Source organism: Vigna unguiculata, chromosome 3, assembly GCF_004118075.2.
Source record: "Vigna unguiculata cultivar IT97K-499-35 chromosome 3, ASM411807v1, whole genome shotgun sequence".
Lineage (NCBI taxonomy): Eukaryota > Viridiplantae > Streptophyta > Magnoliopsida > Fabales > Fabaceae > Vigna > Vigna unguiculata.
Window position 1 is genome coordinate 24,802,267 of NC_040281.1, and position 15,989 is coordinate 24,818,255.

General features: G+C 31.7%; 1 protein-coding gene across 1 annotated transcript; it reads right to left on the minus strand.

Annotated features, from left to right (window-relative positions):
- Positions 1 to 3,762: 3,762 nt before the first annotated feature.
- LOC114177395 (abscisic acid 8'-hydroxylase 4) lies at positions 3,763 to 6,953 on the minus strand. Its single transcript, XM_028062717.1, has 9 exons — positions 6,659 to 6,953; positions 6,205 to 6,529; positions 5,835 to 5,984; positions 5,176 to 5,424; positions 4,980 to 5,069; positions 4,822 to 4,900; positions 4,599 to 4,705; positions 4,394 to 4,512; positions 3,763 to 4,133 (listed from the first exon to the last, which is right to left on the minus strand). The coding sequence occupies exons 1-9, from the start codon at positions 6,859 to 6,861 to the stop codon at positions 4,028 to 4,030; spliced, it is 1,428 nt and encodes a 475-aa protein (XP_027918518.1). The 5' UTR covers positions 6,862 to 6,953; the 3' UTR covers positions 3,763 to 4,027.
- Positions 6,954 to 15,989: the final 9,036 nt, after the last annotated feature.

A 15,989-nucleotide genomic window follows, 5' to 3' on the forward strand; every position in this document is an offset into this window, starting at 1 on the left:
AAGAAAAAATCTAGGCCCCCACCTTCTGAGGGTGAAGATACTGAGCCTCCTTCAAATCTAGGCCCGTTTACGCTCATCGGGCAACTACACTTCTGACTCTGCACGAGAAATCTCTGAGAAAATACTAAGATACAATTCTTATCTAAATTGCTCGTTCATGTTTTAAATTGTATTTTTATTTATAAATTTTTTTGTTACATTGTAAGATTCGTTGGTTGAGCAGACCTCCCAAGGAGGATTCATTCCAAAAGGTCGTCATGACATACTTGCTGCTGCAATTGGACGACCTGAGCACCCTGGACGTGTGCGTGGTGCTGGATCAGGAGTCGGGATACGCCAATTTTTTTGTTCCTCCTCTCGTCAGTCTTCATGCAGTCATGGCGCTGATTATGAACAAAGACTAAAGGAAATGATCACGGCGCAGGTGAGAGAAGAACTAATGCGCCAATTTAAGCATTATGGCATTTGTTCGCCAGTGGATCATCCGCCAGAACTAGACCCATTTGTGCCTCCCACGGGTAAATTTGTTTTCTATAAGTTATGAATTGAATAAATGATATTTAATAAAGTAATTGAATAACATTAATAAATCATTGAGTCTAACAGGTAGAAGCGGAAAGGGGAGTTATTCAGCTCCACCTGGGGATGACATGGATGACACTCATCCATGTCAGCTATATATTTGGGATGGTACAGAGAAGACACTAGTGGCTCGTGGAAAAGTATTTGAGGCAGCCAAAGTTCTTCATGGCATGGAGTTATCAGAGGATGAGGTTAAGGTCACGGTAGAGGAGGTTCTCATGCCGTTTGCTTTAGTTCCTGTGCCAACAGATGAGGTGTATACTGTGGCACATGCATTGCATTGTTTCCTCGCCTGGCCTAGAGATTTGGTTGTTATAGACCCTCCGGTACAGACTCTTAAACCCACAAATATACTACATTTTTAAGTTTACATGTTTATTATATTCAAACTTAAATTATATTCCATTTTAACTGAAATTGCATCAATATAGGAAAAACCTCAATCAAAGAAGATTCTTCTCTCTTTGGACGATCCTCTTGGTGCATTGCTCCAACTTGCAGAAATCATAGCTGATAAGCCGATGCAGGTTCCTTGGGATGCTAACATTTTTGGGAGAGATACAAACATGCCACTTTACTTGCATTCCCAAGATGTCTTGGAGCTTGCACGAGGACAAGAGGAACTCAATATTACCATTATTCAGTTATGGATGATGTAAGTCTTTTAGTCATTATATATAGTTATTTGATATATTTATCTATTTACTTATATCAAATCAATTTTTAGTTTAGGTATCTGTCTGGTGTCACTGAAACTATGGGGCTGAATGATCTATATGGATTTATAGACCCCCAACTCACCCATGAAGGCAACAAGTTTGATGACAGCCAAGCATATGTGACCAAATGCTTTCAACATCGAAAAGAAATTTATTTTGTCCCTTATGTTGCTGGGTAAGTCATTTTTGTTAACTTATGAATATAATCAGTCATTTTAATGCATAACAATGAATTTATTTTCTTATCAGACGTCATTGACAGTTACTTGTGGTTTCCCTAAGGGAGAACCTTGCTGTGTGGTTTTGCTCTTTGCATCGCCCTCCCCCCAACCATCTTAGACAAGTGATAGATTGGTAAGAACCTCAATATCAATCTTATGAATATGACATGTTATATAAAAATATCCTAACTTATTCCCTATATCATAGTTCAATTGCTGCACATAACATGTTGTTAGGGAGATCAACGGCTAAGGCAAAAGGTCTTGTATGGTGTTCTCTCCAGGTTTGATATTTTTATCCATATCTTTATAATTGTTTGTTTGATTTTCTTCCTTAATTAATTGCAACGTTGTTGATATAATGTAGTGTAATAGACAAACCGGCTCATATGAGTGCGGTTACTATATAATGCAGTGGATGACAACCACTGTGCGTGCTCGTATTACAACAAATTGGGAAACAGTAATATATATTTGAATTAAAACGAATACTTTGCAATATTTCCTTTTTATATACTAACTTAACTTAATCTATTATTTTGTAGACATTCAAGAGTCCTGCAGCAATTCCCGCAAAATCCATCAAGTTTGGTAGGATAGCATGTGCCAAATATATAATTGAAATGTACAATACTATTGATTAGGACATCTATCTTGATTGTAAATGATTTGTAATTATCTTTTAAATGAATTTGAATTGTGGATGCATTATAAAATATCTTGTTCTGCTCTATTCTGGTCTGTGCTGGGTGTTGAATAAAATTTGCAGGTTTAAATGTGGGAATAACACCAAAACAGAAATCGCATTAAAAAAAAAACATATTAGGCCTCGGTTCATACCAGAACCGAGGCAAAAAGGTGACATATGGCCTCGGGTAATACCCCAACCGAGGCCATAAAAGTGACATATGGCCTCGGGTACTACTCCAACCGAGGCCTAAAATTGACATATGGCCTCGGGTACTACGCGAACCGAGGCCAAAACGTGAACGAATTTTTTAAAAATGTAAAAACGTGAGCACAAATGGCTTCGGTTAGGCCAGAAAACTGAGGCAGAAGAGGAGCTCTATGGCTTCGGGTACGTGGGAACCGAGGCAGAAGAGGGGCTCTATGGCCTCGGGTTGCAACCGAGGCCAAAGGCTATCCTCCTTTGGCCTCGCCCCAATATGCCTCGGTCCGGGAACCGGTGCAGAATATGAAAAATAACCGCTGCCAAAAAGCCTTCCTGCACTGGTGAATACTACATTAACTCTAGCAATCGATATATCTTACAAAAATATTTTACATCGTCCCAATCCACAATCAGTTTTTAATTTGCATACATATCAAATTATGAATTTCAATATTATGTTGAATAACATATTATTAGATAATCACTTCCTCTCTTTCAAAATGTATCACAATTTAGAAATCAAAATATATCAAAATTTAAGATATAAACATATTTCAATTTTAGATTCAACTTCAGGAACTATTTATTACTATATTATTAATTACTTTTTTTTTGTTAGATAAATAGCTCTGAACAATTAAAAAGGGTAGGAGAGAAAATATCATGTGCGAATGAAACACATAAAAGGAATATGAATTGTGATAAAGACAGTAGTAGTTGGTAATAGTATATGAAAGTGTTAGTGGTGTTGGTACAACAAAAATGAAGGGTGCCCCTCAGAAAATTACTTTTGGTCCACTGTGGAAATGCAGAAGGCACAGTATCAGACTCTTGAAAATCTCCATCCAATCCACAAGGTCCAATTATTTTGATGTACGATTTTGGTCCCCGCATCACCACCAAACATGAACAACCTTCATGCCCTAGAAACCCTTACAATCCCTCTACCCAAGGGCATCTCCTTTTTCAACCGGCTAATCAACTACCAACACATGGCTTTTTCACACTCACACCTTCTCACTACTACCACAACCAATATCAAAGATCGGTGATAGATTTGTTTTCTTCACTCTAAGCACTATTCAAGTTGAATATCCATTTTAGTATTATGTTTGTGATCTCATGCCCCATTTGTTTAAGAGTTTAACTTGTCAACGGTTCTTTGAGAAGTGAGGTGGAAGGACACAATCAAGCTAAACTCTGTACCATAGATCCATGAGTAATCTTGAAAACGGGGACGATATATACACCTCGAAATCAATAGTCTGGAATCCTAGACTTTGTTTTTGATGTTCAAAAGGTTATATATATGATATTATATTATAGGACCATTGAAAAGAGGTGATGATGAACTAAATTACCATTAGTTGATAACATTTATTATTATTGGAACAAGTTACACACTGAGAGTAATTAATTGTACTGAGCTATGCCACCATTTACAAATAGGATAAACATGATGTTACTTGGAAGAAGAAGAGACCAATGTTTGGGTCCTCGCTTTAAAATAGGAGGTGAAGTTGTTTTGGGTTAAGGAGGAGGAATCAATATATGAAGTTGGGGTGGCATGGAATTCCAAAAAGTTGAATATATATGATGAATAAAGGAAGATTTCATCTTTGATTCCATTGGTTTCTCCAAAATCTTGTTGGTAGACCATGCATAGGGACTGGGAATGGACTATATTGGATTCCGTTCTGATATCCCACAATCTCCCACCTGTCATCCAAATAATTCAACACTGTCACTATTAAGCACTCTCATCATAATTTTAATTTTCTGCTCAATTTTTCTGTAATGCTCAATTTTTCTGTTTTGTCTTCAAAATATATAAATAACGAACACTAATTTTAATGTTTTAAAATATATAAAGGCTTTGAAGACATATCAGAGAATAATACTACAAGATCCGGTAGAAAATCTGGATCCTCTCATCATTATAGTGCAGAGATTTAAGTAACAATGTAAACACTTTTTACCTATACTTTGTTACTAGATGATGAATCAAAATGAACATGTTCAATTTGGCAAGTTCATTTCCTGGACATGAATGCACTCCATTGCCAAATGGCATGAAAGTATTGGGCTTTGGAGCAACCTGCAGCCATATATACAATTGAAATTAATATATGTTCTATATTTGTTTGAGTAGTTGTAGACAAATTTATTTGCAGCATGACGTACCTCAAACCTTGAAGGGTCAAAGTTGTGAGGAGAAGGGTGGAATTCTGGATTATGATGGATGTTCCTGAACAGTGGCATGACTTTCCAACCCTTGGGTATAAGATATCCTTAACAGTTGCAAGAAACAACAGTTTAGCAATCACGTAGGAAATAGTAAAAGGTTTTGAGGATTAAAATTCCCATAAATGTACAGGTAAAAGAATATTCTGTCTCAAATTCTTACCTTTGTACACAACATCAACCACAGCTTCCCTAAAAGTAAATGAAATGATACTTGCCATCCTAAGGCTTTCCAAAATTACCTGCAAAGTTATACATTCAGATCAAACCAAGACAAGAAATTGTTTTGCATCATATTTTATATGTACCATATATACATACCCTATGAGTAATTGGCATATTTCTGGTCTGACTCCATGTCAATGGCTTCTTCCCTTCTTCATTAGCTTCATACACTGCCATTTGCTCTCCCTGCAAAAACAGTTCCGTTGACTCATTAATTAGCCTAACTTTTTGTGGTGGCCTACATGGATCTGCAAAATCTTTTTGGGAGAAAAAAAAAAAAAACAAGTCTTACTTTTACTGCTTCAAGAAGTTTCTGGTCATCATGAAGATACTTGAGAATCCATGTTAGAACACTTGCTGTAGTATCCTGAGCTGCAAATAGTACCCCAATTACATTATCAGCAATTTGGTCGTCACTTGGCGTTTCTCCCTTTTCATCCTTGTAGTTCAGCAAGTGGCCTAACAGATCCTTATCCACCAATCTCTGCTCCTTTCTCTTGCAGATTATCTCACTTATAATCTCTCTGATTCTCCTCCTTGCCTTCAAATCATGTCAAAAAATATTATTCATCAGACACGGGATCTGATCCCAAGTATCAAATCATTTTCTCAGACCAGTAAGTTAGTACTATCACACTGTTTATCACACTTTTCCTAATAAACTACTCAAACTTAAAGATAAATACAAAATAGTGTCTGAAACCCACTTAACAGGAAGAAAGATTCACGAAATTTTGTGATTTTTAACATATTTCTATCAACAACAAAAATCACGTTTAAAAGAGTACGTCAGTGGACCAATAAGTAGTCAGTCTGATTGTTACCGTACTTGGTCTTTTTGAGGTAAAAATTTTAATGAAAAAACGTGGTCGAGAGCAACAAAGTATGTAAATATTTCTTACAGGTAACATGTAACATTTGTGTATGATAAATGCATGAGTTATAGCTTACCAAAAGTGCTTTTGAGTATGCAGTTCCAGGTATCCTGTTTGGAAAAGAGTTGTACCCTTTCTCCACTATGCAGTAGTTTTCCTTAAGCTGGTCTCTATATTTGCGTTCCAAGTGTCCAAAGACAGAGAGGATGCCAATATTGAAAGAGAACTGCAAAGAAGAAAGAGTTAAGGTTGTGAAATCGTGATCACCATACAATAATGGAGGACCCAGTGAGAAGAAAATTAATAAGGAATCAACAAATGAAAACAAAACTCAACGCCATGCAATAAAAGTATTGAATAAGACAAGATATAAACCGAAACTAGACCCACTACTACTCTTACTACAGCAAAATGAGGTTCACAAACTCGAAACACATCATGTCAACCTTTTTCATTTCTTGGAAAGCGTTAATGACTTGTCCAGCGGAAACCCACGATTCCAAGGAGGAAACAACCTCGGTTTCGATGTCTGGGATGAGTTTTCGAATGGTTTCAGGAGAAAGAGAGGTTTGCACCAGCTTCCTGATGCGACTGTGGTATTCTCCTTGGTGAAAGAACAATGCAGAAGGGCCTATTAGCTTCTCTTTGCTTTTGGGGTATGTGGGCTTGAACAAGTGAGCATGAGTCACCAACACAAAACGTGCAGCCTCGGGGCTGGCCAACATCACGCATGGACAACCTAGTATGTGTGTCTTAAAGATTTCTCCGTATCTGATCAATTAAGAAATTGTAAAACTAAGTTAGCACTACATCCACCATGTTCGTTCGTTTAAGCTCCATGCAAGAGAAAGCTTAAAATGGAAAACAAAAATGATGATTATGATGAGGCCAATTAAGAACCTTTTTTGCTTAGATGCAAAGAAGATGTTAGGGTCCTGAGAATAGAGTTGAAGGGTCTCTCCTATGTAAGGCCAACCCATTGAACCAGGGGGAAGCTTCGGCTTAGGTATGTGTTGAGGTTTCTTCTGCTTCTTTATTAATGGATAAGAAAGAAGGTATGAGAAGAACAGGAAAATGCATAAGAAAACAACAATGATCTCCATACACACGTAGCAATTCTCTCTCTGTGTTCCCGCTATTGCTGGTTTTTATGGAAATGTGATGGGTGGAAGAAGAATAATGCGTTTGCTTTGAAGGGTTTTCAAGTCAATGAATGATCCGTTTGAGTTAAGCTTGGGTTTTATAGAGGCAGAAACATGGTGGGGGCACAGGTCTTTATCTAACTATAATCAAATTTAAAGTGGAAATCTCTAGAATCATCATTTTTGTCGATTCATATTTTACCATAACTTCCATCACTACTGTGCGGAATACTGCCATGGGAAAAAAGGCAATGAAAACGTCATTTTTCATGTTAGATAAAGTTTTACAGGCTCAGTTCATTTCGATCGTTTCAGAGTTTGTGTTTTGTGTATAAAGAAAGAAAGAAAGAAAAAACAGAGAGAAGAGATTCTACTAGACAAACTACCTAAAATTTTCTACTGTACCATACCATGATTTCACCATTGACCCTATATCCAACAAGACCGGGTAATAAGGTTTGTATATATGCCCAGCACATGTCAAATAATTTCAATAAATATACACCAACAATTAGCGACACTCGTGGATGATAAGGTAACATAAATACCGTGAGTTAAACATGACAGTGATAGTCTTCATTTTCTCCCGCACGTATGGTTACAATATTTTGAAAAAAATATCCGTCTATAAGTTGTAGTTTGAAACACTAATTCTGTCTATAAAAGAAAATACTGAATATAATAGAAGTATACTTTTTACTATTTCTTTATTAAAAAATTTATCTATAATGAATAATTTTGTGTGAGAATTTGGCAATATTTCACATTCCATGTCTCGTTAGAACTAAATGAAGGTGGAAACGTATTTTCCTCTCACTTTTATAATAGCAACTTAAGAAGGTTTCAGAACTTTTAAAATGGATTTGACATTTGGATTTAGACACATTTTTTTTCTTCTCTATTAGGTTTTACGAAACGAGGGTGTTGAAATGGGATCTATATATATGACGGGGACAATGACAGTTGAGGTTGAGGTTAAAAGGGTAATTACAAACTATGCTTGGAAAATAAGCATGTGACAGCTTGTTTCAATAATAAAAAATTATTTTATATATAATAAATATAAATAAAACCTTGAAATAAAATAATATTATTTTTTGCATATTAAAGATTTATATAAAATATAAAAGGAAAATATTTTTTTAAATAAAATATTGTTAGGCACTATAATGACCAATTTAAATACCAAATTACAGAACAAAAAATTGTTGGTTAATAAAATAGTCAATATTATGAATAAAAATTTATAATTAATCCCTAAATTGATTGCTAAAGTTTAGCTATCAAGGTTTTAGTTACAGATGAAAATTGATCACTAAACATTAGTTATTAAGGTTTTACTACAAATGAATTGGTTTCTAAATTAGTCTCTAATTAATTAGTGACTAATTTAACAACGAATTATAAATTTTTAATAATAATAATAATAACAACAAATTTATTAACTAATAACTTTTAATCATGTATATTGATATTTAAATTGGTTATTATCATAACTAATAACTTTTTGACACTAAAATTGATTGTTAATGAAATAATTTCTTATCGTGTGATACACTACTTAACAACTTAATTTTAAGAATATTTTACTCATAAAAAATGATTTTTTATATTTATAAAAAAGAAAAAGTTAAAGAATAATAATGGATATAAAGTGTGTAAAAATTTGTTAACATCAAAGTAAAAGTATCCAATATAAAATGATGTCTAGTAAAGAAAAACATAATATTTCAATAACATCTGGGTCATCGATATGCTAAATATACATAGAACTTTATAACTTAACTTTATTGTGTGATAACAACTATAAGATAATATAAAAACCATAGTTATCGTGATAAACGACTATTAAAACGAGAGTAGAAGCAGAAGTGATCTTGATAATATGTTTACTTTTTTTAAATGATAATAAAATGTAATAAATATTATTATTGTTGTTGTTATTATCGTAATTATAAATTTAAATTAAATAATTTTTACAATTTCATGTTAAAAAGTTTTTATTTACTATGTAATTTTATAATTAAAAAATGATTAAGTTTAAAAAAATCAATAAAAAGAATATTAAATTTAAAGAAATATATATCTAAAAAGTAAAATTGATAAAATAATTATTTTAGTTTAAATTTTTTTATTTAAAGATAAAAATAAAAAAATAAATGTAGACATAAAAAAATGTATATATAGCTATAGATATTTCTTAAGATTTATTTATGTAAAGTTAAACTTATCAAATCAAATATATGAATTTCTAATCCCAACATTATAATTATTTGTTATAAATATGAAATATAGGTTTTATATTCAAAGATATGAATTTATCTTAAATTTTCAATTAGATAAATATTAATTTATCCTATAATATTTATTCTAGTCAAATATAATGAGAAGATTGCGCTAAATTTATTTTAATATATGTTCTATGTAATGATGGTTTAGATATTATTTATACATTTAGAAATAGTTAATATCTTCCATTTTTTTTAGAGATAGTAGGTTAGGTCTTAAGTATCAAAAGATATACTTTTATAGTGTTGAGTCTCTAAATACTTTCATATTCATACATGCTTTTTTACTAATGAAAAAAAAGAGTACTTAAACTAACTTGTTACATCAATTCTAATTCAATTAGTCATTTAAATTATTAATCAAAGAGAATTCCGATGATGTAATAATAAATTAAAGTACTCATAGCATAAATAAAATCCAAAGAAATCGAAAGAAGTAAAATGAAAGGAATAAAAAAAGGTGTATAAGTTAGTACTAGAGACTCTTCACGGGTTTGACATGCTTAAAATAAACTTAAGAATTTGACATTTTATTTAAAATATTATTTTTTGAGTTTTTATTTTATATAAAATTAACTATTAAATTGTCAGTAATTAATTTTATTTAATTTTTCTACAATTCAATTTAACTATTTATTAAATTACCAAAATGTTAAAACCGAACCTAGTTAATAGTTCTGCAATTCAATCCAAGTCAAAATTTCAATTCTTCATCGAAATATATGTAGAAAAACTCAAAATTTCAGTTCTTCATCATAATATATGCAGAAAAACTCTCGAAACCCATAAATCAAAAAATACCAAGAAACAAAAACCAGATAAAGAAAATACATTTATAATCTTAATAGAAATTCAACAAATAGAATAAAATTAACAACAAATGAAATAGAAAGAAAAACATAATAACTAGAAATGAAGATAAAAATATTGGTACACACAAACAATATAAGATTCAAAAATGAAATCGGTCAAAACTCTCAAGAGAAACTCTAGAATAGGAGAAAACAAGGAGAAACAATGGGTGAAGTCAATAGACGAGACACTACTAGAAAATCTTTGAATAATGACTAATTTTAGTGAAAAAAAAAACATTATATTTACCAGTTTGGATACCAATTTATAAACTAAAAATTATTGATAATTAAAATAGTTTTAAAAAATTAAAATTGATTTCTGAATTGGTAATTAACATTAGTTACTTGACTACCAAAAGAATTTGTTTCTAATTAGGAAATTGATCACTAAACATATTCTTGTTGACCACCAAAATTGATCATTATAAGAGTTTTTTGTAGTGAGAAGTTGTAGGAGATGAAAGAATAAAATAAAAATAAAAATAAAATATAAATAATAACTTTTTTATCCTAAACAACAACGTTATAAATTATTGAAAAAATATTTTAACACTAATAAACTGATAATTTAATTAAATTTTATTCTTAAATATAAAATTATAATTAATTTAATATAATAATATTAATACTAAATTTTTTGATGTTTTTTTCTAAATATAATTTTATAATTGATTTAGTAAAAATTTATTAGTACTATTTTTTTTTAGATTTTTTATTTAAACATGATTTTATAATTAATTTAATAAAATATTAGTAATAAAAATATTTTTGAAGACTTTTCATTAAACCGAAAATAGGAACTTTAATTGTTTTATCTTTGAGGTCTTCTGACAAATACATACTATGTTGGATAAAAAATCACTAGTAAATTTAAATAAACATTGAAAAGGATAAACTATTGTTTTTTTTTTTAAATAGTTAGGTCAACGGCAAGAAAGTAAGGAGGGGCATGTAAGGCAAAACCGACCGAAAGCTGGGTCACTTTCTAATCGATGTTTAGTCGGTGTGCGTCATGCAAATAATTATTGGCTAACAGTTGTCGTATTTAATGCAAAAAAAGTGTAACTTTTATCCAATAAAATAATATATATAATATATATATATATATATATATTATATATTATATATATATATATATATATATATATATATATATTAATAGATAATGAGACTAATCTATTAACGTTAGTTATATATCTATTTGAAAAAGAATTTATTATTTTTATATAATTAAGAATGTCAATCAATTTATCATTTTTTAAATTTATAATTATATTTAATTTGAAAAATAAATCAAATTCACCAATATTTAAAAAATTATCATGTTTTAAAGATTTTTCAAGATTTAAGTATTTTTCTTTCAAAGATGTCTAATCTAGTGACTTTAATCTTTTAACAATAAATAAAAATATATTTTTTTCATATATTTTAAATTGTTCCAATTTACTTTAAAGTCTGGTAATTTCTTTATCAACAATATACAAAAAATAATCAATTCTAATGATTCTTGAAAAGAGATTTTACAGTTTCATTCTCAACATTTTCATCAAATTGTTTTTTTATGCGTCTAATACGTTTTTCATGAAACTTAGAAATAAATGCATTTTCAAATTCATTTTCTTTGTACTTTTCAAAAAACTAAAAGAAGACCTTTTAATTGTTCAATAACTTCATCAATATAAAACGAATGGTAACACCTGGTTTTGATTATCAAGAAAGTAATCTCTATAGTAGACTTGTAGTATCTTGAAGTCTCAAGTATTTTTCTCCTTCTCAAGTCTCAACCTTTTCACAAACCTGTAGAGTTTATTTTAAGATTAATAATTAATAAAAATAATTGAAAAAAACTATTGTTCTTTTCAACTTGATAGTAAGTTTTTTTCCCCTCTAAACTTGAATTATTTTCCCGCAGAAAACCTAACTTTGAATTATGCTCAAATTAACCTATTTTCCACCAAAAGACTAAATCCTAATTTAATTAATAGTTTTGTAGAAAAATTCTAGTTCCTCGTCAATATATATGCAAAAAAACTCTCGAAACCCATAGATCGAAAAGTACCGAAAAACAAAACTGGACAAAAGAAACACATTTCTAATTCTAATACAAATTCAAAACAAAATAAAAACAACAACAACAAAAATATAATGAAAAAACATTCTAATAAGAAATGAGGATGAAAAAAATTGGTACGCACAGATAACATGAGATTCAAGGAATGTAATATGCTAAAATCCTACAAAAAGGACTCTTAAAAGAGTAGAAAGTAAGAAGAAACAAGACAAATTAAAAAGAGATCAAACAAGAAAATAGAATCCATATTGACTATTGTTGGAAATATTTTAATATAATTTAAAAAATAATAATAAAAATAAAAATTCTACTGTTACTGATATTTTTATGGACCTTTTAATTTTACTGTTACCCATATTTTTACATAATCCATATTAAGTAAACAAACATTACCTATTATATTGTGTGAAAAATGTGTAAAATATCCAATAATCAGTGTGCAAAATGTACAAGCCATGTGAGTACTTAATATATGTCAGGTCAACACTTAATCTAAGTTAGGTGAACACAAATGTAGAATGTGTCAACCACAGAAATTTAAAGCTCGTAAATATAGTGTAAAAACACATATTGCACACAACATAAGGCACACATACTACACACAACCTAAAACCAAATAAGGCAAACCATGTATGGTTAATTACAAATGTGTAAGCAATTTGCAATGATTGGGTAAAGTTATTCACTTGAGAAAATTTGTGTAAAATATATGATTATAATTATGCAAAATGTACAAGTCAAGTGAACACCGAATATAAGTTGGGTCAACACTTAATCTAAGCCAGGTGAGAAAAAATGCAGAAATGAGTCAGCTATAGACAATTTCAAGCTCATGGTATAGTGTAAAAACACATACTATATACAACATAAGGCTCACCTACTGCACACAACCTTAAAACACAATAAGGCAAACCATGTTTAGTCAAGTACAAATGTGTGTTCAAATTTCCAATGATTGGGTAAAGTTATTCACTTTAACATAAACTTTGTGTAAAATATCTGATTATCATTGTGTAAAATCTACAAGTCAGGTGAACACTTAATATAAGTAAGGCAGGTACAAATGGGTCGCACAAAGGAAATTTTAAGCACAAAAAAACAATGTAAACATACAAACTGTGCACAACATAGTAGTTAGGTTTCACACACAAAATTAGGTTCACTATCAACAAATCCTGAAATAAACACAATCAACCAACAAAAAGAATAACAAAAAAACAAACCCAAAAACTAAGAAAAATAAAAATTTGATCAAACTGTAGTTCCAACACTATGCGAGAAATTTTCCTATAAATGGCATTATGGCATCAACGGAAGAAGAACCAAAGGCAAAGACAGACATAACAACAAAAACCTTCCAATATGCGATAACCACGCACAATAAAAGACTCCATTTTCACGATAACCAATTCAATGAAGAAGACATCTCTTTCACAAGTCAGATAACTATAAAAGCTCTTTGTTTCACATAAAGGATTAAAGGGATTGCGGAGAAGGGGCTAAGAAAATGAAATCCTTAAGTAGGCTAGGTTCCTAAACACGAACAATACACTTTGGGTGCCACCAATAGAAGGCGAAAAAGAGAAACAAGAACATGGGGAATGAGAAAAGAGAAAGAAGAAGGATTTCGAGAGAATCCGCCTTTCTCCCTCCCCTGGTGTTACTAGCGTGGACTTTAAAGAATATGAAAAACAAAAAATAGATGCCACGGGGGTTACCAACTCATGTAGTAAAAAAGTTGTAATAATTTGGTAGACAAAATATAATTTCCTTATCATTTTGTGTGTTTGTTATTAATTTAAGGAAAATTATACTACGACTCCCATTTTTGACTCTCATCCTTTACTCCTTGACATTGTTTAGTGTAGGTCATTGATTCTTTCAAAGGAAAAGATAGTGGTACATTAATCAATGGTTCACACTAAGTCATGTCAGGAAGTAAAAGATGAGAATAAAAAAATGGGAGTCATAATATCATTGACTTTAATTTAAACATATAACTAAATGTTATTATCTACGACACATGTTAAATATTTGTTTCTCTCTCATTCTATCAATATTTTATTAATAATGACTTTGGGTTAAGAGTTTTGGATATAGTTTAAGTTAATCAATTTAAGTCATAATATATATATATATATATATATATATATATATATATATATATATAAATGTTTCTCTCATATTTTTTAGTTTTAACATACTAAAATATATTATATAGACTATAAAACTAATATTAAAAAAATTAAAATAATAATCTTAAGGATATCAATAAGTAGGAAAAAAAATTATTGAAAAAGAGTTTGCAGAATTTTGTTTCACATAAATGATTGATGTTTACGAAGAGTAAAGTTTTATAAAATCCTCCAATGCAACTCCACTTACACGCATAATTGTCAGGCGCAACTCCAATGTCGTCAGGTGAAACCTCACTCTAGACCGCCTGGCTGGCACCACATGCCACCAGGCGCCACGCGTTCCAGTGGTCACTATCTTGGCTCGCTTGGCGGAACCCTCCTCACCGCCAGGCGCTGCGCATTCCAAGGGCTTCCATGGTTCCTTCTATCGCATGGCGACCTCCCCTTTTTCGCTAGACGCTATACTAGTAGCGTGGCAACTGTTGGTTTAGCACCCCCAAATCAGGTTTTTACACCTCAAACACCTTAGGCAACACATCCAAATTGCACAAAACAATCTAGAATTACAATACACCCTAACTTATACTATCATCCTCATATATCAATTCATATAATATCTTCAATTAAAATATGCCAATAATTTAACTTTGATAAGAAAGGACCCATGCTCATAATAATTGACAACAACAACATTCCACTATTATAGTATGTATTCTTATATTACATCATGGCACATTTTCTAAGTCACCTAATATAAGTATATTCCAATGATTTATACGTTTAGGTATTTATGCAATCACCCCTTAGAATTTGCACTTAAACTAGGAAAGAATAGTCCCGCTTGTGGACAAAGATACATAAACAGTCACTACAAAATATCATAAATCATACCAACTCCTCTAATTTTACCAAAAATGCACATGCATTATTTCCTACCGTCAAACTCTCATTTTCAAGTCATGTTACTCATAACTTTCCACCCTCTTAGTGTGTGAAAACCACAACAATATGATTCTTCTAGTTTTATCCTATTACTACATGCATGATTCCCATTAAACCCCAAAGACATTCCCAGTTCGCCCCTCGCACAACCAGCCACAAAACTACAAGTCACTGGTTGTCGCCTGGTGGCACATAGCTTGCCATCAGGCGGTGCTTCAGGTTCTGGGTAAAAACCCAGATTTTCCTGTGTGCGAGAACCCTAAGGGCTTGTTCGCTTGCACTGATTACACTGTTCAAACAAATTAGCGAGCGCGGATTGATGAACATTGAAATGTTCAATTGTATGGATTTAAACGGATAAGCGAGTGCGGATTTGAGGGATACCCAATTTTTTTCATCCACCATAGAATTAGCAGATTAGGGAGTAATACGAGCACATTACCGTAATTGTCCTCACTTTTCATTTCACATGCAGTGGAGGATGGGAAGGCACCGATGTGGGTACCGGTGTTGTGAGTGGTGTTGCAGGGGGCATGTCAGGTGTTGGGGTGGTGAGTGGATGGCACTGGCAGGTGAGGGTGGTGAGCGAGGCACGGTGTCTTGCAATGGTGGTGAGGTGCTGTGGTGTTGGGGTTGGATGGCACCGGTGTGGGCACCGGTGTTGAGGTGAGTGAGAGAGTGATGGCACCGGTTACGTAACCGGTGCCTTGTTTTTCAAAGGGGCGACACTGGTTACGACACCGTTGGTTTTCTTTTTTCTTTTTTTTCTTTACCTTTTTCTTGACTTCTTTTCAAT